The 23571-nt window shown below is 33.1% G+C and overlaps 6 protein-coding genes across 9 annotated transcripts; 3 read left to right on the top strand and 3 right to left on the bottom strand.

The window, feature by feature from the left end:
- Nucleotides 1-1869: 1869 nt before the first annotated feature.
- Nucleotides 1870-7489, bottom strand: LOC131664739 (sphingomyelin phosphodiesterase-like). Its single transcript, XM_058936056.1, has 9 exons — nucleotides 7162-7489; nucleotides 5225-5331; nucleotides 4731-4888; nucleotides 3987-4379; nucleotides 3518-3690; nucleotides 3087-3449; nucleotides 2501-2693; nucleotides 2202-2386; nucleotides 1870-2125 (listed from the first exon to the last, which is right to left on the bottom strand). Exons 2-9 carry the CDS (start codon nucleotides 5322-5324, stop codon nucleotides 2005-2007), a joined length of 1686 nt encoding a protein of 561 aa, XP_058792039.1. The 5' UTR covers nucleotides 5325-5331; nucleotides 7162-7489; the 3' UTR covers nucleotides 1870-2004.
- A 1499-nt stretch (nucleotides 7490-8988) lies between these two features.
- On the bottom strand, nucleotides 8989-11315 carry LOC131664716 (zinc transporter 7-A). 2 transcript variants are annotated; one of them, XM_058936018.1, is made up of 3 exons: nucleotides 11064-11315; nucleotides 10023-10601; nucleotides 8989-9968 (listed from the first exon to the last, which is right to left on the bottom strand). In XM_058936018.1, exons 2-3 carry the CDS (start codon nucleotides 10558-10560, stop codon nucleotides 9442-9444), a joined length of 1065 nt encoding a protein of 354 aa, XP_058792001.1. In that variant the 5' UTR covers nucleotides 10561-10601; nucleotides 11064-11315; the 3' UTR covers nucleotides 8989-9441. The 2 variants fall into 2 exon arrangements, with proteins under 2 accessions (XP_058792001.1, XP_058792000.1); XM_058936017.1 differs by having other exon boundaries at nucleotides 8994-10601; nucleotides 11064-11295.
- A 545-nt stretch (nucleotides 11316-11860) lies between these two features.
- On the top strand, nucleotides 11861-13206 carry LOC131664717 (small ribosomal subunit protein eS25). 2 transcript variants are annotated; one of them, XM_058936019.1, is made up of 3 exons: nucleotides 11861-11922; nucleotides 12421-12513; nucleotides 12902-13205. In XM_058936019.1, the coding sequence occupies exons 1-3, from the start codon at nucleotides 11920-11922 to the stop codon at nucleotides 13163-13165; spliced, it is 360 nt and encodes a 119-aa protein (XP_058792002.1). In that variant the 5' UTR covers nucleotides 11861-11919; the 3' UTR covers nucleotides 13166-13205. The 2 variants fall into 2 exon arrangements, with proteins under 2 accessions (XP_058792002.1, XP_058792003.1); XM_058936020.1 differs by lacking the exon at nucleotides 11861-11922 and adding an exon at nucleotides 11968-12119 and having other exon boundaries at nucleotides 12902-13206.
- A 1551-nt stretch (nucleotides 13207-14757) lies between these two features.
- On the top strand, nucleotides 14758-16101 carry LOC131664750 (small ribosomal subunit protein eS25). Of its 2 annotated transcripts, none has more exons than XM_058936079.1 (3): nucleotides 14758-14799; nucleotides 15300-15392; nucleotides 15782-16101. In XM_058936079.1, the coding sequence occupies exons 1-3, from the start codon at nucleotides 14797-14799 to the stop codon at nucleotides 16043-16045; spliced, it is 360 nt and encodes a 119-aa protein (XP_058792062.1). In that variant the 5' UTR covers nucleotides 14758-14796; the 3' UTR covers nucleotides 16046-16101. The 2 variants fall into 2 exon arrangements, with proteins under 2 accessions (XP_058792062.1, XP_058792063.1); XM_058936080.1 differs by lacking the exon at nucleotides 14758-14799 and adding an exon at nucleotides 14845-14998.
- Nucleotides 16102-16607: 506 nt separating this feature from the next.
- LOC131664802 (testis-specific serine/threonine-protein kinase 3) lies at nucleotides 16608-18098 on the top strand. Its single transcript, XM_058936194.1, has 4 exons — nucleotides 16608-16691; nucleotides 16932-17105; nucleotides 17211-17876; nucleotides 17958-18098. Exons 1-4 carry the CDS (start codon nucleotides 16608-16610, stop codon nucleotides 18096-18098), a joined length of 1065 nt encoding a protein of 354 aa, XP_058792177.1.
- Nucleotides 18099-19909: 1811 nt separating this feature from the next.
- Nucleotides 19910-23509, bottom strand: LOC131664786 (unc-112-related protein-like; the record flags this gene model as incomplete). Its single annotated transcript, XM_058936151.1, has 6 exons — nucleotides 19910-21010; nucleotides 21088-21324; nucleotides 21418-21633; nucleotides 21716-22147; nucleotides 22399-22818; nucleotides 23235-23509. Coding segments are annotated over 6 exons (1781 nt in total), but the record flags the coding sequence as incomplete, so codon positions are not given.
- Nucleotides 23510-23571: the final 62 nt, after the last annotated feature.

Raw genomic sequence — 23571 nt, 5'->3', positions numbered from 1 at the left:
TCAATTCCGTATTGGGATAAAAAATTCAAAGCGTTTAAAATAATTCTTAACAAATCATATATAACTATTTATTACAGTAGTAAACAATTATTTACAATTTGTTAATTGATTTAAAAACTTTCATAACTGATAAAAAGATGCATTACTGAAATATGTCTATAACTGTTAATAACTGTATATAATTATTACTGACAGAAAAAAAAACTGTTAACAACTGCTATACGTGTCTAAAATCTGACGCTTATTAACTATTTTAAATTGCAAATAACTGCGTGCAACAGTTTTATACAAAAATTATTGCCAACAAGGATTGATTTAATTTTAAAGAATTCGTGTAAATATTTCACATCGCTTGTAACTATTGTTTAATGAATATCCGATTTTGTTCTTTCTTAATGAACTCTTGGGTATTTCATCGGTTTTTGCATTTGTTATTTTTGCGATTGCGTTCATTTATTTAATGATAAAGAGCAGAATCCGATTGAGCTGTCACGATGTAAAGTTCCGAATAAAAGTCATTGATTTTCTTAAATAATCGACTCCTTTCAATTGTTGATAATCCTTATTCAAAGCTAAACTTGACAATAAAAATTTTCAATAAATTTATATGTCCTATAAATAAATATAATTAGAGTGTATTAAGATTACTTTATCGTATTATTTAAGATTAGTCCGTTGAGAGAATGTGAGTGTTTTTAATGACTACAAATGGAGTTTTTTTTTTAATTCATTTTATTGATTGAGTATAAATCGAAGTAAAACACCACGAGTTTACCTTCGATTTACTTATAACAGTAACCCGCGTAACTACATTCAGACAATCAGATCACGAGTAAAATGACTTCACTCGGCAGGCCATCACTTTTTTATATAGGATCGATCGAAAACTACATCTGCATAAATCTGCATAGAACGCTTCTTTATTCAATTTTGAAGTTATACATTTAAAAAAAATTGGTAATGGTACTTTTACGAAAATTATTCACAAAAATGTGTTTAAGCATCGATGTCTCGGCACAATGTCATTCCGCTATAAATCACTTCTAATTTTTTCTAATCAATGTTGTATTTAACAAATTGGTTTTCGAAAATTTTAAGAAACTTTACGATTCAAATTACTCGTTTCATAACTTTCGAAATCGTAATTTTTTTAAACCATAAAAAATACTTATGGATATCTAGAAAAGACTACTAAAAACTTGACGCTCAAAGAAATATTTCCAAATCTTTTTGCTTTAATCCATGTGTAACTTTCAAAATGCAAGCGAGTTGAACTGATCACTTTTTTCGTTGCTAGGAGAATGTCCTTAAATGAGATCGATATCGCTCGATATCAGGGCAAACTACTACCTACAACCTACTACATAGATACGACTATATGGACACAACGTGAATCCCGTCGGTTTATCGGAAAAAATAAGATAACGAAGTATCGGAAACGCGATTTCTCGGAATATATATTATCGGAACTAAAAAATATAGTAGAAAAGTTAAATTACGTAAACGCAGAAGTTCGGAAATTATTTTTTCGGAATGTCGAAAATTTTGAAAAATAATTTAACATTTTCCAAACTTCTGCGTTTTCGTAATTTCATATTCCTATATTTTTTAGTTCAGATTATATATATATATATATATATATATATATATATATATATATATATATATATTTTTTTTTTTTTTCAAAAAATTGCGTTTCCGAAAATTCATTTTCCAATAAATTGCATTTCCGATATTTCGTTTTCTCATATTACAATTTTCCGATATTTTCATTTAAGATAAACTGACGGGACTCTTTTGTAAGGAAGGAAAACATTTGTTATAGATTTTAATACGACTCATGTTTGAATCAATAACTTAACATTTGTTTACTGAATTCTATTACAATAACTTTTATTTACATTTAATACGTACTTATAATTTACAGTCATTAGTAAAAAATGCTCGAGTTACAAAAATCCTTCTACTTAAAATAATTGTCATAAGTTGTTAAGCTTTGTTTGTCTATAAATTTTGGCAGAGATTCTTAATATCACTACTCCTACCACTTCTAAGATTACAAAGTAATTCCTTTTGGCATATAACATCACATCTCGGCCTGACTGGTGAGTCTCTGTAGTAATTCCTGTAATCAATTGTCAACATTACAATCTCTGTATTTAAATAGCGCGATAGAGAGAGATAATGAAAGAAACTCTTACCTATAATAAGTTTCAAAAAGGTCCTCATCGTGAGACATTCTAGTGATAAGATTATCCCAATCTTTGGGTAATAATGAATTCATACCGTAAGCTCTTCTAGCAGTGTAAGCTCTGTACCATATAGGATATTCAAGACGATTCGCATCAGTAAGATCTATCTTCCACGTTTCATGATCTATAATAGACTAAAAAAATATAAATTTATTCATTAATTTGGCCTTCAATATTTATAGGTGCTCGAGTTACATTAATATATAACTAGTTACGTTTCATACAAAACGCTAAATATGTCTACTTACTCTAGTTGTATTTGGATGATCTCCTTCTACATAATAGATACGATAACCAGGATTAACATTTTCCCATGGCGTGATTGAGGGCGCTATGTATCCAACATTGAGTGGCCGTTTGAAATTTTTGGTGTCGTAAAATACTTCATATTCGTCGTAGTGAGTATGCCCATAAAATTGAGCCATAATTGTTGCTTCGTACCTACAAATAGAATCAGTGAAAATACAATTTTATCGGATTTTGAATACAATGCCATGTTATTTTCAGTTATCTAACATCTTTATTTACTTGATAATCTTAATAAAAATATAATAAAATTGTTATCGTTGCATATGCAATTTGAATAAGAATTCCTTAATACAAGAGTTGTTCAGTTTCAATTTGAATGTGGTGTACACAATGCATGTTTTACTTGCTTACTTGAGCTATCCAATGCTTCATTTGAATAAAATCTTTATAGTTATAATCTTATTGGTGCATCAAACAAATCGACTGAAGAATCAATTATAAAAAACCAGTATTTCTAGTTAATTGATCATCTCTTTGAAGTCAAACATTATTTAATACAAGAATAATACAAAGACCATATCTTACCGATTGATAATGTCATAATAATTTCTTGACCATACTTTGATGCAATCCGGTTGTCCCGGTGGCATATGACTAATTATGTGAACCTTTTCGCCTTTAGTTTCAGCGTCATCGAGCTGTTCAATCAGCCAAGCCAATTGACCCGCTGGATCAGTGCTATTCTTCAATAGCCAAAAGTTATTTTTGCTACAGTAATTACTGTTCACAGAAATCAATCTCAAACCAGGTCTCTGAAGCACGGAATAATAAGCACCGTGCCTAATTGTTGTTGATGTGTCATCTGGTAACCAGCGCCTCCACTCTACATCCAGTGCGTCATAAAGCCAAGACATATTGCGTCTTGGTGGAGCTTCCAATGGCGCAAAACTACAATAAAATCCAGTCATTAATACTCGGAATTCAGCACTCTGTGCATGGTGCGGTTATAGAATTACCTGTCCACTGGACAACTCTCGTGATTACCAATCGATGGATAAATCGGTATATCCTTGAAATAAGTATCCATCAATTGAATTGTTTCCCGGATAATCTCCAAGTTCCCTTCTTTTGTCTGATTCCATGAGTCATGAGGAGGAATATCACCTGTCCATATAATGTAGTCAATATCCTGAAATTCAAATTGATATTTCTCATCTAGGCTCGCTTGTCAAAAACATTCCAACCACGTAATTCTCGAACACTTACAAAACGTCAAGATCATCTTGACAGTTTTTGCAAATATGTTCAATCGAATACTATATCTTATGCGATTCCATTAGTTGATTCAATTTATGTTTTTTAATTTTTATTATTTTACGGATATCCAGTATTTTAAAGCACAAGACCAATAAAAAAAATTCAAAGAACGCCCGTGAAGCTAATGTGTTGAAAAAAGTGCATGAATAAGAACCATAAAAAGCTAACCTTGTGCGTTTTAGCAATATGCCTGAGAGCATTTTCAAGAAGGATTTTCGGAGTATCACACTTGCGATAATCGCCCCACTTTCCCGCGGCATGCGTGGGTGACAAAGGAACACCACTGGTAGCACGACAGCACAGTGGTTCACCACATTCGGCGTTTGCACCTTCAAGATAGTGTGGGTCATAATGTATGTCGGTGATTTGTAGGACTTTGAGTCTCGGTGCACTCGGGGGTGGTGGTACTGTGGGATGTTCTGCAGGTTTTGGTTTTGACGGAAAAGTCACCTTCCAATCATAACGCTTGTCAATGATATCCGGACAACCATTCGGAAGAATGAAACTGCAGATTTCAGCAGTTGTCATTTGCGTCTGGTTGAACGCTTCTACTGCATCGGCCTTCAAAGTAACAATTGCATTTTATGATTGACTGCGTAAGTTCATTTCACTCGAAAGAGCGCAGAACATTTTTGAAATTATAGTCTTCCTTGTTGCAAGACAAAGCAAGCGTGTGCATGGCTTTAAATTACAGTGTTGCTGTACAACGTATATATAATTAATGGGTTATTAAATCAATTGTTCATGGAAATGCTTCTACGTATAAGAATCAATAATTGTGCATTTCCGCACATCTAAATAATGTTGACACCAAAAAATAATATTACTGCTAAGAATAATAAATTTGGAATAAGTATTCACGATTCATATACAATTGCAAGCATTAAATATACAATCTAAAACTAGACTTACGCCCACAAGATTCATTATACCAGCGCAAACTCTCGGAGTTTGTATGCTGAAGAAACTGCAGACACCCGTAGCCAGTGATACCACCTCCTTCACACTTTTGCCGGATGCAATCATAGATCGAAGGAGATTGACGCCGATTTTGCATGATGGGCATGATTCTTTGGAAATAATAATTATCAAGTTGGTACACTTTTTTAAACAAAATACATCAGTACAGGGGATAACTAATAAATTTATATATCCTATTTTTCAACAACACTACCGAATAGACACAGAGTTTTAATAATTTGAAATAATAAAGTTCCACAGTTTAAGATAATATTGTATCAATTTCCGTACAATCAAATGAAGCATAAATTACACACTCACTAGTTTGACACAACATTAAAGTAGTTTTAAAAAAATGATAAATTTCACTATATACAACCGAAAATTTAATGCCTCCTTCTGGCATCGTTTTGAAATTTCGTATTGAATTACTTAATGAAACTTACCAAAGATTGATTGACCCGAAATGTTAGAGCAGCAAAAAATCAACAGTAAACTTCCTAATAACCATCTTCGGAGTAGCATATTATTTAGAGTCCTTGCCATCTATAGTCTGAAACGTAAAAATATTAGTCCCTTTACTTTCTTCGTTTATCACAGATGAGTAACGTATTTGTCATACAATCATGGGAAAAAAGTTGACAAGCGCTGAAGTAAAGTGTGCGGCAGGAAAACAGAAAGTTTACTCGCGAGATATCTCTCACCTACTTCGAAGGTAGAATCGTTGCACAGAAGCGGTCACGCACCGAGTAACTCGCTGCGGCCTTCCAGAACCCAAACATTCGGAGGACGCGCCTCCCACCGGCGCACCGTTAACTTTCACAATTTTCTCACGCGTGTTTAACTACAGTTTATGTTTTAGTGATATAGTTTCATACGTGCCGTTGCAGCGTCTTTTGTTTCTTATTTTCGCAAAAATTTGCGTTTCATGATGAATTCGTAAAAGAATTATCTTTGAATTGAAAGTCGAACTGCTGTGTTTCGAAACAAGTTTGATCAGATGTACATATTTAGTATTTAAATAATTCAGTGAAATAAGGTACATTCGTTACATTTATCAAGATCGATATCTGTTATGTAACAAGCCTAAAATATTCCCAAATCAATTTAAATTCAAAATCTGGCAAATTTGAAAAGAACATTCGACTCTACTTCATCTACACGAAATCCAACTGATCAAATAGCACATCACGATTTAACTACGGGAAAGTAGATTCTTGTACACGAGGCGATGCACGCTATTTTTTGATTTTATAGTATTTTGAGCGTATGTTTTTGGCCAAGTCTGCGGGAAAGTTGCACTTTGCGCACGGAGTGTCAAAATAGTTTTTTCCTGAAGAGGTCAATGGTCAAACGGTATATTTCGATCGTGATAAAGTGGAATGCCCACTTCACTTTGTCCTATTTCAACTTTTATGTGTACTTTGATTCTTATGACAATTCCATTCGAATCAATATTTTATATTTATGAAATTACACAATAAGCGTTGCAACACTGAACGATACAGTTTCTTTCACTTTTTTCACAACTAACCATTTTACGAATCGTTTTGTATTTTTATTTATTTGTTTATGTTAAATAAGCTTAATAAACTTTCATCAATCGGCGTGACGTTAAATATTTTTTTAATGACTGATAGTCTCTTTCGTATCAAAAGACAATTCTTTATTAAACATTAATTTAATCTGATGCAATAAGTAATATAATAAATGTTTGTATATACTTCTCTATTGTAATTTAAAAATACAGTTCGATTTTTGTCAAAGAATAGAAAATATTGCCGTCGTGCAATTTTCCAATGAACATTACTGACATCGATAAATCGATTTGAATATTAAATAATAATCAATGAGCATTTGATTAAAGTGTTATAACCGTAAAAATATAATCTCGATCAATTTATTACTTTAAATTGATTACTTTTCCTGAACATTTTTTAACAATTTCAATATATCAGAAATAACAAAATAATTGTGTTTACGCTAACATAATATATGGAATTGGGTTGAAACGTATAAACCTGATCCACAGCTTGAAAAGTAACGTTTAATAGGAAATGAAAATTAGCTAGTCATGATCGGCAAATACATGCTCAATCCCGACAACGTATTTTCTAACAGTCGTCAGTAAGACAATAGCATAACTCCTTTTGCGTAAGTTTTTTAAAAATGTTGATCTACGAAGCTCTTAAAAAGTTACAAAGGTACGTGACAAAAAGTGACACAATAGCTTCTTGACAAGCATTGAAGAATTTCTCATATATTTTATACGCTGACTATAAGCAGTAAACTATGTACAGAGACAATAAACGAATATTCATCTTTACTTGCACACTAAAGATTGCTGCGTATAGATCAAAGAAAATGACATTAACTTTCATACCCAAACTTGTTTTCTCGTAAATCACACGCTAAAAAGCGTAGGACAGATTGACGACGATGAAGGAGATGAAAGCGATGTTATTCTGTATGGTTCCCGTGCTACAATGACGCAGAGCCGCTTGTGTGCGCGACGACTCGACGATTCGTTCAAATACTGCCAACACAGGAGAAACGCTGTAGTGACAAGCTCAGCTGCTGCTGCAGTCGACTAAAGCAAAGCAACAAAGGTGCTCGCACACGCGAGGTCGTAAAACACGTGTGACACCCGTCTCGCTGGCGGCAGAACTGACAACACGTGCGCATCAGTTTTAATCCCGAAAGGACTTTGCTCGTGATCGCGACGACGCGTGCCCCCTCTTTTGCCAACCGTACGAGTTTCAAATGCTTTATTCGATAGTTTGTACACAAATGATTTGTCTTTTGCGCGCACGCTGCCGTCCGCGAAACCGCAGCTTCAGAGATGATTATTTTTTATTTTTCTACTCTTCCGCGCAAGCGCTCATCGGTAATATGACATTGAAACATATCTCATTATCTTTGCAACTTGAACTACGATAAACTATAATTTATAACTTTATTTGTCTCTTGAGGACTCGATTTCGAATATTTTTTAAAAGCATATTGATTGCGAAACAAAATTAACTTAGAGATCTCAATATGTACAGTAAATATTGATGCCAATTATCCATGCACGCTAAAATTATAGTAAGATCGGAGATTCTTAATTATTTCACAATAACTTGTTAATTAATAACTAAGCAATTCAGTTCATTATTTATATTAAATTTTCTTCGTAAAAATTATGGAATATAAATATATATACTTTTTTCTCAAATATGTTACATTAAATACATACTTAATTTTATTTCATGAGCTATAAACTACGTAAAACACATATTAAATATCTAATCAAACTATAAATTCAATGAAATATAATTACAAAAAAATAACGTTATTTATAAGTTTACCGGGACCGTTTTTAAATTTTCAAAATCATAACACAGAGCTTTTATATTAGCTAATTAATGCTATCTACAAAATATCGTATTCGAAAAATTCATGTTAACATTTTTAACCAATTATATTTTTCCTGTCTTTTGGAAGTAAAATATGACAAAAAAATAGTTGATAAATAGTCATCACTTCAATTTGCAGAAGAAAATTAATTTCGAAAAAGAATTACACCAATATTTTTTTGGACAGATGAATATTATACAAAAAATAAAATTTCATACTTATATCAATTTTTAAATTTGATTTTAAATATAAATTTATCGAATATATAATCAATTATATGACGAAATAGACGTTGCAAAACATTTTCGAATTGTATAGTAAGTAAATAAACTTATTTTTCACATATATCTCTTATAATATACATTTTCCTCGTAGAATATGAAACGAAAAACATCAAGCAATGAAATATGCAATAGAGCCATAAAACTATGTAATGACGCTACTCATAAATAAGATATTAATAAAATGTTTTATAAAAATTTTTTGGACGTAAATAAAAGATATAATCGGCTATTTTGTCTCAATTAAGAATATTTTGGCGACGTTATATAGTATTATAATAAAATAATTTAAATTATTTATAATGTATATAATGATGGAGTATGTGTATTTATAAATTCAAATTTTAGCTTACTACTGAATGTATGTGGTCATAAAAATTAAAAAACTAACAGCAAACAGTCTTTCCAAGATATTTTAATATCAATATTTATGAAAGTAACAATACTAAAAAATCACAAATCATAGGCAGTTACAGTAAAAATCGTATAATTGACTAAAAATGTATGTTTCTAAATTTAGTGCAGCAACTTTTAAAAATTGTTTATCATGTAGTACAAAATGTATAAATTATTTTATAAACTGTAAGTAATATAAAAATCATTTACAAGTAATTTTAGTATCTATCTCGTACTAAAATTAAACATGGGAAAAATTATTTATTTGGACTTTATAATCATAAAACTGCACTAAACCTATAAATTTTATCATAATTACAAAAGAATATTGCAATAGATAATAATAATTATAATAATAAGAAAATTGAATTATAGATTAGTATTTCAAATACAATCACTTATATTTTCATTCAACTTAGATAAATTTCACAGAAAGATTTTATATAAAAGTAAGTTCTACATTAGTAACTTCATATAAACACACGCAGGTATGTTGATTTACAAAATTCCATCACAAATACGTCAACAAACTCTCAATAAATTTATACAGTTAGAATTCTTTATATATACAACTTTGTATATTACAGTCACGATGATGAATAGTCCAATTGAACTGTTAGCTGCTTCACACCAACCGACTGGAATATCATTTGTGCGTGGGCCACAACGTATTTTGGATCAACAGTTCTAGCAACTTCTAGTTTTAAACAACCTATATAAGAGTCAGAGGATAAAGTCCAGAAATGTGGTTCTTGAACACTATAAACACCAGCCAGCTGTGTGACTCTATGATAGCACTGAGGCAAAACATTATCTAATGCACAAGGCTGTCTTTGCATGAGAATCATCATTGAGTCTCTAAGTAAAGGCAAAACACTAACAAAAATTGCAATTGCAATAAACATAGAACAAATTGGATCAGCAATCATCCAACCAAAAATTTGCATTAATATAGCAGAAATGATTACTCCAACTGACCCGAGTGTGTCAGCCAAAATATGCAAAAATACACCTTTCATAAGTTGTGAATTATTAGTACTTCCATGGAAATGCTCTACTTCAATATGATCATGGTGATTATGGGAATGATGATCATGATGATTATGATTATGGCCTATTAAAGGGGAATGTGAATGTGAATGCTTATTTCCATGGCTTTGATTATGACCATGGCTAGGCCCATGACTATGTCCATGGCTATGTCCATGACTACACTCTCCAGCATGGCCATGGTTAAGTGCGAAAATTCCTACTATATTAACTAACAAACCTAGCACAGAAACTAAAAACAACCTTTCATGCTTTACTTCTGGAGGTTCTATGGCTCTTTCAACAGCCTCTGACATTATAAAGAATGCTATGAAAACTAAAAATAATCCATTGATCAAACCAGCCAATACTTCAGCTCTAACATATCCATAAGAATAACGTTCATTAGCTTTCCACTTTGTTATTACTTGGGCAGCTAAGCCTGCAATTAGGCCAGTACAGTCAAAAAACATATGAAAGCTATCAGATATCAGCCCTAAACTGTTAGTCCAAATTCCATATAGAAGTTCCACAATTGCAAATGAAAAATTGAGTAGTACAAAGAGAAACAAATTCCTGCTGCTCTTGTCTGACCAGATAAGTCGTTTCCATCCTAATATTTTTTCTTTGACTCTTATCAGTATACTAGGTGAGTCTCTGTGCGTTAATGGAAGCATCTTTGTGATAACTGCTTTGGAATTTTATCTAAATAATTTTCCTGCAGAAAATATGAAAAACATATTGTGTTAAAAAATAAATACAAAAAATTCCTTTATAAAATATATTTTCTTAGTAGCATCAAATAAAGTCTTATAAACACCATTTTAAAGTTATATTTAAAATATAAATAGCTAGATTAACATTTTTTTTACAAATATTTCACATCTAAAAAGAATTTAAATTGTTGTGAAGTACTTTATGTTAATTTACATTTTTCGCAAGACAACTCCAAATGTAAAACATGTACGTAAACAAAAAAAGTATCGCTTTTACATGCTTGAAAAGCGTTTATAACACATAAATTTACAACAGATGTTAGTTAGTAATTCGGTTAAACTGATACGTTACTTCACTTATCCTTATGTATTTTACAAACACAACAATAGAGTAGCAATAAAGCGAAGTGACACGTCTACGAATTGACGAGGTTAAGTAGTGACGTTGCTCGTGTTAACTTTACCTTATTCGTTAAAAAGATACGATATTTGGGAGCATTTTCTTTCTGTCAAAAATACGATAGAACTAAGAAATATATTTGAAAACTCGTATTTGAATTCAACTACTTTCGCGCAAAGAACTTGTTACAGATCAACATTGTGCCCGGTTCCTACGAAATATTGTCGGGCACAAGTGTACAAAACCTTAATAGTACATATAGCATGGGATCATAGGAGGATCTAGTAGTACTCACTATACCTAGCTAGGTACAATGTCTTCAAAAATGACATACTTTTGTTATTTCTTGCAGCTGCTTTTTACTTACTTGGCCATAACCATTGATATCAGCACTGACTGAAATGGGAAAAAATTTATTTTCTAAAATAAGTCACATAAGAATAGTTATTTAAAAAAATAAGCTGAATATCGTAATTAACATTTACAAAATTCTAAAAGTTTTAAATAATTTGTACGATTATAATGTTAATATCATATAATATAAATATTTTTCTTTATTGAATTGTGTTTTTTTAAAAAAACGCAATAATATTAGTGATCTAATAATAAAGCTTGTGGTTTATTATATTTTATCATTTGAAGATTTTGTAAAGCGTTTGATATTATAAATTTTCGATAACGCAATATTTAACGAAAATAGAAAAATAAAATAAAAAGGAAAAAAAAAATTATAAAATTTTAATTCAATAAATATTAATTTACAAACTTTGCTATGAACTTTTAAATTTTCGCGATTATTCAGGTTAAGTACAGAATTTTGACTCACACTGTTTCATAACCCGGAAGATTACACGTTGTTATAGTGTAAAGTCAAGTATGACGTAGACACTTCCTGGTCTCTTTTCGAGCCTACCTTCAACATGGTGAGTAAGAAACATCAAATATTGTATAAATGGTTTTGTTTTTTTCATTGATATACTTAATCCACAATGATGAACCACAAATCGAGTGAATTTTAACATTTTAGTTTTGTAGCTAAATACTGTAGTCCTAATTTTTATGCTTAAGAATAGAAAAATAAACTAAAAGATACATCATTTAGAACAACGTCAAGCACATGGTTTCTATCAACAATTACATTTATCGTTCACAAAAAAGTCGTTTGTTACATGGTTAAATGTTATAATCTTATTTTTTTATTTTATAATTTCGAAAAAATGTAAATAGGAGTTTGTTTTGAGAACTTTAACCTTTAATCTCATTTTCTTTATAGATAACCTAATATTTATGTGACAATCAATATCCAGATATTTAGTGATAGTAAATTATTGATTCAATGAATCTGATTCAATACTTTGCAAATTTATTATTATTTTTTAATTTAGTTTATCGAGTATAAATTAACGTAACATTTTCTGTAGCCACCTAAGAAAGACGCAAAGGGGTCTTCTAAACAACCCCAGAAAACCCAAAAGAAGAAGGAGGGAGGATCTGGTGGCAAAGCCAAGAAGAAGGTTCGCACAAATTATCAATTAATATAACTACTAGAAATATTACAAATTGTATTAGTGTTGCTATGTTTGATTTGTTAAATAAAATAAGCCGATTTGATTAGCTGAATGCATATGTAAAAAAAATAAGTTATAGTAAACGAAATACATTCAATTTATGTAATTTATGTTAAATACAGAATATAAATGTTTACAAAGATATTATTGAAATAGTCATAAAAATAATACTATATATAAGATCATCAATTATTTAATGATAACATCTCATGGCCCTGAATTTATCATGGAGGCCAAAAACTGATTTGATGAGACTGATTTTTAAATTGTATACTTTGATATTCTATTTCATTAGATTTACATATATTCATAGACATTTATTTAAACATTGCAGAAGTGGTCCAAAGGAAAAGTTCGTGATAAGTTGAACAATCAAGTGCTTTTTGACAAAAGTACTTACGATAAATTGTTGAAAGAAGTTCCACTGTATAAGCTTATCACACCCTCCATTGTTAGTGAAAGGCTAAAAATTCGTGGATCTTTAGCTAGGCGAGCTTTAATTGACCTTCAACAAAAAGGTCTCATTAAGCAAGTTGTGCAACACCATGCACAACTTATTTACACAAGAACCACCAAGGGTGATGACCCTGCCACATAAATGATTATTTATCTGTAATATTAATTTAATAAAAAATTTTTTCTTTTATAAAAATAAATATACTTTTCATTTGGAGTAAATTATGTTAACAAATATTTAACAATATACAGAGGATAAAATCCAAAAATGTGATTTTTGAACACTATAAATATCAGCCAGCTGTGTGACTTATAGCATTGAGGTAAAGCATTATCTAATGTACAAGGTTGTCTGCATGAGAATCATTGAGTCTCTAAGTAAAGGCAAAACACTAACAAAAATTGCAATTGCAATAAACATAGAACTAATTGGATCAGCAATTTTCCACCAACCAAAAATTTACATTAATATAGCAGAAATGATTACTCCAACTGACCTGAGTGTGTCAGCCAAAATATGCAAAAGTACACCTTTCATAAGTTGTGAATTATTAGTACTTCCATGGAAATGCTCTACTTCAATATGATCATAGTGATTGTGGGAATGATGATCATGATGATTATGATTATGGCCTATTAAAGTAAAGTTGATTCAATACACTAGTTTTGGTTTGAAAGCAGCCTACTCTGCGCGCTAACGCAGCTGGGTTTGGTTGGAATGGAACGTTGAAATTTGGACTGATAATATTTTCCCGCCACTCCAGACATCATATTTATATCTATGTTTATTTAAAATCAGTAATATTTATCGCGAAGGCGAATACGGGGGATGACGAGAAAAAGTGAAAACTTAATTTTAAGCTATAGGTTGGAATTATTTAACAAGAATCGGAGAAAACAGCCCTTGGATAGGTTAGCGGAAAAACGCAATTTTCACTCGTTTTCCGTTGAGTAATCGAAGATAGGAAATTACTAGCGATATAAGGGATAATTAAGGCAATTATTACCGTTTTTCCTTTTTCGCTAACAATATCCCATGAAAATCCGGGAGCCGACTTCGCAGGCCTTCTACGAAATATTGTCGGACACAAGTGTACAAAATCTTAATGTATATAACATGGGATCATGGGAGGATCTAGTAGTACTCACTATACCTAGCTAGGTACAATGTCTTCAAAAATGACATACTTTTGTTATTTCTTGCAGCTGCTTTTTACTTACTTGGCCATAACCATTGATATCAGCACTGACTGAAATGGGAAAAAATTTATTTTCTAAAATAAGTCACATAAGAATAGTTATTTAAAAAAATAAGCTGAATATCGTAATTAACATTTACAAAATTCTAAAAGTTTTAAATAATTTGTACGATTATAATGTTAATATCATATAATATAAATATTTTTCTTTATTGAATTGTGTTTTTTTAAAAAAACGCAATAATATTAGTGATCTAATAATAAAGCTTGTGGTTTATTATATTTTATCATTTGAAGATTTTGTAAAGCGTTTGATATTATAAATTTTCGATAACGCAATATTTAACGAAAATAGAAAAATAAAATAAAACGGAAAAAAAAAATTATAAAATTTTAATTCAATAAATATTAATTTACAAACTTCGTTATGAACTTTTAAATTTTCGCGATTATTCAGGATAAGTACAGAATTTTGACTCACGTTGTTTCATAACCCGGAAGATTACACGTTGTATAGTGTAAAGTCAAGTATGGCGTAGACACTTCCTGGTCTCTTTTCGAGCCTAACTTCAACATGGTGAGTAAGAAACTAAAAATATTGTATAAATTGTTTTACGTTTTTTTCATTGATATACTTAATCCACAATGATGAACAACAAATCGAGTGAATTTTAACATTTTAGTTTTGTAGCTAAATACTGTAGTCCTAATTTTTATGCTTAAAAATACAAAAATAAACTAGAAGATACATCATTTAGAACAACGTCAAGCACATGGTTTCTATCAACAATTACATTTATCGTTCACAAAAAAGTCGTTTGTTACATGGTTAAATATTATAATCTTATTTTTTTATTTTATAATTTCGAAAAAATGTAAATAGGAGTTTGTTTTGAGAACTTTAACCTTTAATCTCATTTTCTTTATAGATAACCTAATATTTATGTGACAATCAATATCCAGATATTTAGTGATAGTAAATTATTGATTCAATGAATCTGATTCAATACTTTGCAAATTAATTATTATTTTTTAATTCAGTTTATCAAGTATAAATTAACGTAACATTTTCTGTAGCCACCTAAGAAAGACGCAAAGGGGTCTTCTAAACAACCCCAGAAAACCCAAAAGAAGAAGGAGGGAGGATCTGGTGGCAAAGCCAAGAAGAAGGTTCGCACAAATTATCAATTAATATAACTACTAGAAATATTACAAATTGTATTAATGTTGCTATGTTTGATTTGTTAAATAAAATAAGCCGATTTGATTAGCTGAATGCATATGTAAAAAAAAATAAGTTATAGTAAACGAAATACATTCAATTTATGTAATTTATGTTAAATACAGAATATAAATGTTTACAAAGATATTATTGAAATAGCCATAAAAATAATACTATATATAAGATCATCAATTATTTAATGATGACATCTCATGGCCCTGAATTTATCATGGAGGCCAAAAACTGATTTAATGAGACTGATTTTTAAATTGTATACTTTGATATTCTATTTCATTAGATTTACATATATTCATAGACATTTATTTGAACATTACAGAAGTGGTCCAAAGGAAAAGTTCGTGATAAGTTGAACAATCAAGTGCTTTTTGACAAAAGTACTTACGACAAATTGTTGAAAGAAGTTCCACTGTATAAGCTTATCACACCCTCCATTGTTAGTGAAAGGCTAAAAATTCGTGGATCTTTAGCTAGGCGAGCTTTAATTGACCTTCAACAAAAAGGTCTCATTAAGCAAGTTGTGCAACATCATGCACAACTTATTTACACAAGAACCACCAAGGGTGATGACCCTGCCACATAAATGATTATTTATCTGTAATATTAATTTAATAAAAAATTTTTTAAATGCCATTAAAATTTTTTCTTTTATAAAAATAAATATACTTTTCATTTGGAGTAAATTATGTTAACAAATATTTTATTATAAAAACTTGATTAAATAATTTTTGTATGGTTAGAGATATAAATACAATTTTTTTTATTATTTTATTGAAAATACTAATCTAGTGGTATATTTCAAATATATATCTTATTTACTGCACTTGCAAAACTCAAACTTGCCTATATGATTTCACACTTCAATTGTTTACCAAATGACACTTCAAGATTATAAATTTTGTTGATCTTTTCTGTTCATTATTTATAACTATTAGGTGAAGGCTAATGTCATAGCCTGAACTAAATTTTTGTACAATTTAATCAAATGTTCCAGTAATATGATCTGGATTTTTAGTGAGTTTATGCAAGTATTAATATATAAGTTAACAAGTATTTTATTCAAATGATTCAAATTTAAGAAAACGGCTAACAAAAAAATTATTGGTTAAACATTCCTCAGCTATCAATGAACAATCATTATTGTTATGGCCACACAACTCAGCCCTCGAAATTCAGAAGTCCAGGCACTTGAGCAGAAAGGATATGCTATTGGGAAAAAAATTGGACAGGTCATTCATGTATATTTTAGTACAAGCTTAGTGAAACTTGATAACAAGTTATAAGGTCAATAATTCGCGATAATTTCCAAAACTTATATATATATTAAAAAAATTGTTTATTCTATATTTTTATTTATTAATTTTTTATGACAATATATATTTGTCTTTATACGTAGATAGGTAAACTGCATAAAATTTCCACATCATAATGTAGTTGTGTTGCTGAATTTTCTGTGGTTTCACATGCAGGGTACTCATGCAACAGTTCATTTAGCAGAATTTATTGATAACTCCAATGGGAAAAAAGTAAGACTGGCATGTAAAATTTTTAATAAAAAGAAGGCACATAGCAATTTTCTGAATACCTTTTTTCCACGTGAATTGGAAATTCTTACAAAAATAGACAATCCCCACATCATTCAAGTATAGTTATTTTTATTTTCTATATATCTATTCTCATGGGAAAAGAAATGTTTGAAAATGTTTATATCAACATTTCGAAATCATGCTAAATTTAACATAAAATAGGTTCACAGCATTCTTCAGAGAGGACCTCGAGTGTTTATATTTATGCGATATGCGGAAAACGGTGATCTGTTGGAGTACATACTACGAACTGGACCTGTACCAGAAGAGCTATCAAAACTGTGGTTTCGCCAAATGGCATCTGGCCTTCAGTATCTTCATAAAATGAATATTGCTCATCGCGATCTAAAGTGCGAAAACATTCTTTTGTCGAGAAACTTTGATGTTAAATTAGCAGATTTCGGCTTTGCTCGCTATTGCGTTAATCAGGATGGCCGACGAGTATTAAGTCAAACTTACTGTGGTTCGGCTGCCTATGCAGCACCAGAAGTGGTCGCGAGTATCCCTTACAATCCAAAATTGGCCGATGCATGGTCTCTCGGAGTTATTCTTTTTATAATGCTTAACGCTGTGATGCCTTTCAAAGACAAGCACTTACATCAATTGCTCAAGGATCAAATGAACAAGAATTGGGCGTTCCAGCCGAACATTCGCGATACTGTGTCCACTTTAGCAAGAAATATTGTGAAACAGATTCTAGAACCAGACATAACGTTGAGACTTACCATCGATAGGATTTTATCTCACGATTGGATTACAACCAAGAACGATAGAAGCGGTTACAATAACGGAAAACCCGTCCATTCTGCACCACCTGCGTATCATCAAGTATGCACCGATCTCATAAGCTATGCATTGATTTTATGTTTTAAATTTAAATCGAGCATGTGTTATAATTTTTACATCTAGGAAAGTGGAGCGAAACCTGAGACCACCACATTAAGGCCGTACCCTGGCAGATTAGGAACAAAAAATCAAGTACCTCTGTCAGTCAGATTGGGTCTGAGGTCATTTAAAGGAAGCACCAGTACCCGCAATCAGGGAACATAATCCTATGCATTACAAGTTTCCGAAACAAAACCCTCGCGTGCTAACAGATAAAGATTTCGGCTTTGAGCAATTATTGTTCATGTAAGATTTGAGGAAAATATACTTCTTTCACTTCTTCAGGAAAACTTCATGATATTTACCTTGACATTTTATAAATAATAAAATTAAAGCACTAGTATTCTCCTGTCGATTTATTTTAGTTAATATCTATATTGATGTCAAAACGTTACATTCTTTATCACGGATGCTTATTTTACAAGGTAATTTATACGTGACATAGTATTAATTGATATTAGATATCGTAGAAGTATTCAAGCATTCATATAAATTTACCCTTCATATCTATAAAATTATTTTATGCGGTCTTATCGTACAAGTTTCTAAATATTTTTTATATTACTTAACAAACAGATGCAGCAATTAGCTAATTACAATAGCTATAGAAGACGCTTCGTAATTTGCGTCTAAATCTTAGAGTAATATTAATAAAATCAATATCATTACTTTAATTTGAGATAATAGCTTTTTCAATGTCTAGTTTCTTTATAGTATATAGTTCAAACAAAATATATATAAATCATGTCCCTTGATTTACGGCAGCATTAACTGGAATCATATCATATCACTTTCGACATTATCAGAAGCATTACTTTATTTAGAATTTACTTTTATTTAGAATAATGTAAAAAAGATGTGATAATTTTTAAATACGTGCACGTCATATTTCGTTCCAAAGCAGTCAATACGTGGCGACATCTATAATTGGGGCCTGCAATGGCTCGGTCGGTAGGGCGACGGACTCGCACCCGGTAGGCCCAGGTTCGATTCCCAGTCCCTGCTGATTGATACAAGCACCACTGAAAAAAGTTTCATGTACTTTGTTCTCAAACACAAGCCTCCGTCGCTGATTAGCACTGATGGAGCATAAATAGAGCGATGTTGAACAATAACAAAAAAAATACATCTATAATTCTTTGTTTTTTCGAGTTTCGACTTTCCAGACTTTCGTTCGTCTACGTCGAATGCTCTGTTGATAATTAATTCAGATAATTGAAAAAAATACTGCATAGAATGATTCGTACAAATCCGTAAGATGAATTCTCAGGTAAACATTATTCATACAGTTTACTTATGTATTAGATTTCCTCATTATAAATAAGTATTATTTTATAGATATCTTATAATTCATAGTTAAAGATAATTAAATATTACTTTTAGATTTTAATATGATTACATTATCTTAGTTTACTCTGCTTCTAATTGGAGCTTGACTTTCTAATCAGAATAATGACTTTAATATACTTTCCTTGTGGTTCCTTTTAAAAACAATGTAGTCACTACTGACGTAATAACACCTTTTGGAAAAACATCAACATCGATTGAAAGCATTCTATTTTTATTATTGACTTAATCATATTTGATATATATATTTCTTACATATTTCTTGCTTCCAATAAAGATTGAAAATTTGAATGTTCATGAAAAATTCTCATTAGATTTACATCAATGTGATAAAAATACGAGATAGGCCTGCAATGGCTCGGTCAGTAGGGCGACGGACTCGCACCCGGTAGGCCCGGGTTCTCGATTCCCCAGTCCCTGCTGATTGATACAAGCACCACTGAAAAAAGTTTCATGTGCTTTGTTCTCAAACACATTACAAACCTCCTCCGTCGCCGATTAGCACTGATAGAGCATAAATAAAGCGACGTTAAACAAAATAAAAAAAAAAAAATACGAGATGGCGTATTCCAAAATCGTTTAATATTTGACAATAATAGAATAAAAAGTCATAGTGTCTCATGTGTTTATTTACTTTACATCTATTATCATCTAAATTAATGTACAAAACTAAATATTTGTTACATGTACAGATACTCGAATAATGATAGCATGCAACATAGTTTACTGCTATAATTATAAGTATAACGATTATTTATTTATACATATAATTTTTAAATTATACGTAATATATATAGTTTACATTAAAATTATAACAAATAATTTACATGATATCATATATAATTCGCTTTACTGGCAGTCAAAGTCGCTCAATATAGCACCGTCCAATTGATTCGATAACAATATATATTTTGAACAGAGAGAATCAACTACCATTATTAGGCGAATAAATGTCATACCAACTAACATACAATAAAACAAAATATCGAATTGTTAAAATTATCTAAAAAGCCATATGATTAGATTAAAGAATATTGCAAAGAAAAGATCTTATGGTAATAATTCACGCTGTTTCAAATAATAGTAATATAATAATAATAATAAAGATGATATACAAGAAATATTTTTCTCGCAATAAACACAATTAAAATCGCTGTATATGTGTGTAGAAATTCTGTGCGTAATGTAACTCTCATGTTTATATTTTGTCTAATAGGCACTTTGCGTCAAATAGTGATATGAGAAACGTCGATTTCCCGTAATCATTTTTCTCTACCGTCGTAAAAAAATAAAACCATTCATTGCGAATGTTAATACGGTAAAAGTGTATACATTACGTTGTAATCAAGTATAATAATAAAACAATCTATGTATTTACAATAAAAATCTGGACGTCGCGATTGGGGCGCCTTAAAATTGATATTTCAGATATTTATAAAACTGTTTTAAATTTAAGTATTCATCGCATACTGATATAGAGGTTTATCGATTAATTATATCGATCAATCGTTCGCGCTCACAGGAATATTTCAATCCCAGCCACCTGTGAGTTTATGGAACATTTCTTCGTTGAGCGTCTGGTTAACTTCTTTGGAGCGCATAGATAAGAAAATGTAACCACCGATGAATTCGTGGAGTACCTTACAGTCAGCCGATTGACACTCGAATATGATATTCTCCTCTTCGAATTGCACCATCATGTGCTTGACTTCCCAGTTGACATTCCAAGCCTGCAATAACGAACGGTCACGACAGGAAGTTGTATAAAAATCCAAATCGATTTCATCTCGAAAGATCATTGGCTCACCTTCATTGTATTATATCTCCAAGTTTTTACGTGATCTCCGCTGTGTAAATCCATGCGCATGAGCCTGTTACTCGCAATGCCCAGCAATTCATCCTTGCTCTTACCAGTAAATCTGACAATGAACAAAGATATTCCATACTCCGGCAGCGACTGCCATGCCTTGATATAGTTCAATTTAGCATCGATCAGTTGCAAATCCTTGACATTAGCGTGAGCTTCGAGGATCCTCTGTATGAGCTGGGAAAGGAGAAAGAAACCGACGTCAGAAAAATGATTGTGCGCGCGAGTGTACGCGTATTGCGCAACGCCGTACGTCGGCAATAAACTTACTTTGCCTTTGAACTTCTTGGCGAACCTCGGCGCGACGTAGTCCTCGGGCACGATGTCACCGAGCGAATTGGGATTGATGGCCGGGGCGGGCGCTGGCCTTTGAAGCTGCAAGAACGCCAGTATGCCGTTCACTTCGCTCTCGTACGAGGCGTCGGCTAGTGTGCGACCTTTCGACGCGAGTCTGCACGCGGCCATCCATTTGGCGTATTGTTGTTCCTGCAAAGCGTTGCAAAGCACGACTCGTCAATGCGGATCTCTATTAATGTCGGGGCTGATTGAAAAGCAGCGCGACGCTCACCGAATCGCATCTGATCCACATCTCGGTCATGCCCTCGGCACTGGGCACCTCCAATCTGATGCCGTAGCGTCCTTGGGATAGATGCACGTCGGGCGTCACCTCGCAGCCGCGCAAGTTAATAACGTGCACCGGTCCCTCGGAACTGTTGGAATCCTCGCGGCTCTTGTAAAGCCTGAGCTGCAGGTCGCGACAAGTGAACCAGTAGCGCTTGAAGGCTTTGAGCGTGAAACGCTTGGGTTTGAAGAAGCGCAGATAATCGCACAATTCGGGAATCTGAGTGATATCGCTGGATCCGTTACTAACGTTGGTACCCTCAAGGCTCACTTGCAAATCCGTGAGTGCGGCGTCGATGTCGTCCTCGGCTGGCACTTGCGTGCCGTTCGCCGAGTCGTAGCTCTTTTGTGGAATTCCCGCTTGCAGATTTATTTGAACCTGAAAAAGAATGAATTTTTTCATCGTACCAGTCGAATGGACGTTCCAACAAGAACAAAGAAAGCACTCGAAGGGAGTACTGTATTTTGAAGCTCTGAAAATAGCACGAGCTTGAGCTAGGCGTACGCGCGTTGGAATTCAAAGGCCGATAAGCGCCAAGAATGAGAGAGAGAGAGAGAGGCGCGCAATTTCGCACGCAAGAAAGGTTTGTGCGGAAAGGTCGTAAAGCGCGGGCAGTAAAAGGCACGCACCTGCAGAGCGGCAAACATGAGCATCTCCTCCTCGGTGCAGTCGATTTCCTCGGCGAGAAGTTGCCACTTGGCCTGCTCGTAGATCATGTTGATCCTGATGGCGTCGGTCTTGGGATTGAGATCGTAGAACGAGTAGAACTTGAAGCGCAGCCTCAGAGTGTCGTACTCGTGGATGCCCTGCTCCATAATGGACAGCGAGGAGTCGAGCCAAGCGACGTTCATGCGCGCCTTCTCCGCCAAGCTTTTGGGTCGCATCAGTTTGGCGCGCACCTCGGGCGATGCGCTCGGCGGGCTCTGCATCAACAGCTCGCTCAAGCCGCCGTTCAGTGCTTCCAGGCTCATCGTGCTGTTGTTGGCGTTGAACGAGCCCGTGCTGCCGAAGCTCAAGCTGTTGTTGTTGCGCTTCCACGTGCTCGTATGCTAAAGTGGGATCAGATCGAACGTCATTTGCCGTGCCATTTGTATGGTTTTCTCGCTTTGCTGCTAATCCGCGAGTCAATCGACGAGATAAAAGCCTCGACACGCCATTAGATTGTCAGGAAACGCTGGCTAAAGTCAATTTGTCCAAATGTAGAAAACTAGCGATAGAATCCCCAGTGATCACACGACGTTCAAACAGCTCGGGGAATAGGTTGGTGAAAAACAAACGAAACCGTTCGGGCATTCCTCGAGACACTCGAAAAGTGTCGTAAGTCAAGACTGCGCGCTGTATGCGCAGCTCGCCATGGAGCCCCGCAAACCCACATAGGTATTACGTACGTGTGTTGTTTTGACAAGTGCGCGGGCACGTCGTGTGTACGTAGGAGAAAAAGAAAGAGTGACAAAGTAGCGGATACCGTGGCAGGCGAGCTGATGGGTGTGCTGTGGTGATTGCGATGGTTGTTCGGCGTGACGGGCCCGCACATGAATGGATTCGGCTGGTCAAGGCTGTTGGTCGAGCCAGCTGGACTTTGCGTGGCCATGATGAAGGTATTCGTGTCCGCGGCCGCGTGGTAGCCGTTTTTCTGGCGCTCCTCGATCTTCTTCTTCGCCGGCAGATCCTTCAGATTGTACTTCAAGTAGTGAGGCTCCAAGGGCTTGCAGAACGACAACTCCTCCGGGTGTCGGATTCCTGTCGTCGGTTCGATTCGTCTTTACTCTGGCTTTCGTAGACGCGACAAAAGAGAGACGAGA

This window comes from Phymastichus coffea, unplaced genomic scaffold, assembly GCF_024137745.1.
Source record: "Phymastichus coffea isolate CEN01 unplaced genomic scaffold, Cenicafe_Pcof_1.1 PCOF00045, whole genome shotgun sequence".
Lineage (NCBI taxonomy): Eukaryota > Metazoa > Arthropoda > Insecta > Hymenoptera > Eulophidae > Phymastichus > Phymastichus coffea.
The sequence above is the reverse complement of the archived record's forward strand: the minus strand, read 5'-3'. Positions and strand labels throughout refer to the sequence as shown.

Coding starts and splice junctions, on each gene's coding strand:
- LOC131664717 (XM_058936020.1), top strand. Junction 12,514..12,901: donor GTGGCAAAGCCAAGAAGAAG/GTTCGCACAAAT, acceptor TAAACATTGCAG/AAGTGGTCCAAAGGAAAAGT.
- LOC131664716 (XM_058936017.1), bottom strand. CDS start 10,560: ATGCTTCCATTAACGCACAGAGACTCACCTAGTATACTGATAAGAGTC.
- LOC131664739 (XM_058936056.1), bottom strand. CDS start 5,324: ATGGCAAGGACTCTAAATAATATGCTACTCCGAAGATGGTTATTAGGA. Junction 2,694..3,086: donor TATTATGACATTATCAATCG/GTAAGATATGGT, acceptor TTCTATTTGTAG/GTACGAAGCAACAATTATGG. Junction 2,387..2,500: donor ATCATCCAAATACAACTAGA/GTAAGTAGACAT, acceptor ATATTTTTTTAG/TCTATTATAGATCATGAAAC.
- LOC131664750 (XM_058936079.1), top strand. Junction 15,393..15,781: donor GTGGCAAAGCCAAGAAGAAG/GTTCGCACAAAT, acceptor TGAACATTACAG/AAGTGGTCCAAAGGAAAAGT.
- LOC131664802 (XM_058936194.1), top strand. CDS start 16,608: ATGGCCACACAACTCAGCCCTCGAAATTCAGAAGTCCAGGCACTTGAG. Junction 16,692..16,931: donor TTGGGAAAAAAATTGGACAG/GTCATTCATGTA, acceptor TTTCACATGCAG/GGTACTCATGCAACAGTTCA. Junction 17,877..17,957: donor CACCACCTGCGTATCATCAA/GTATGCACCGAT, acceptor TTTTACATCTAG/GAAAGTGGAGCGAAACCTGA.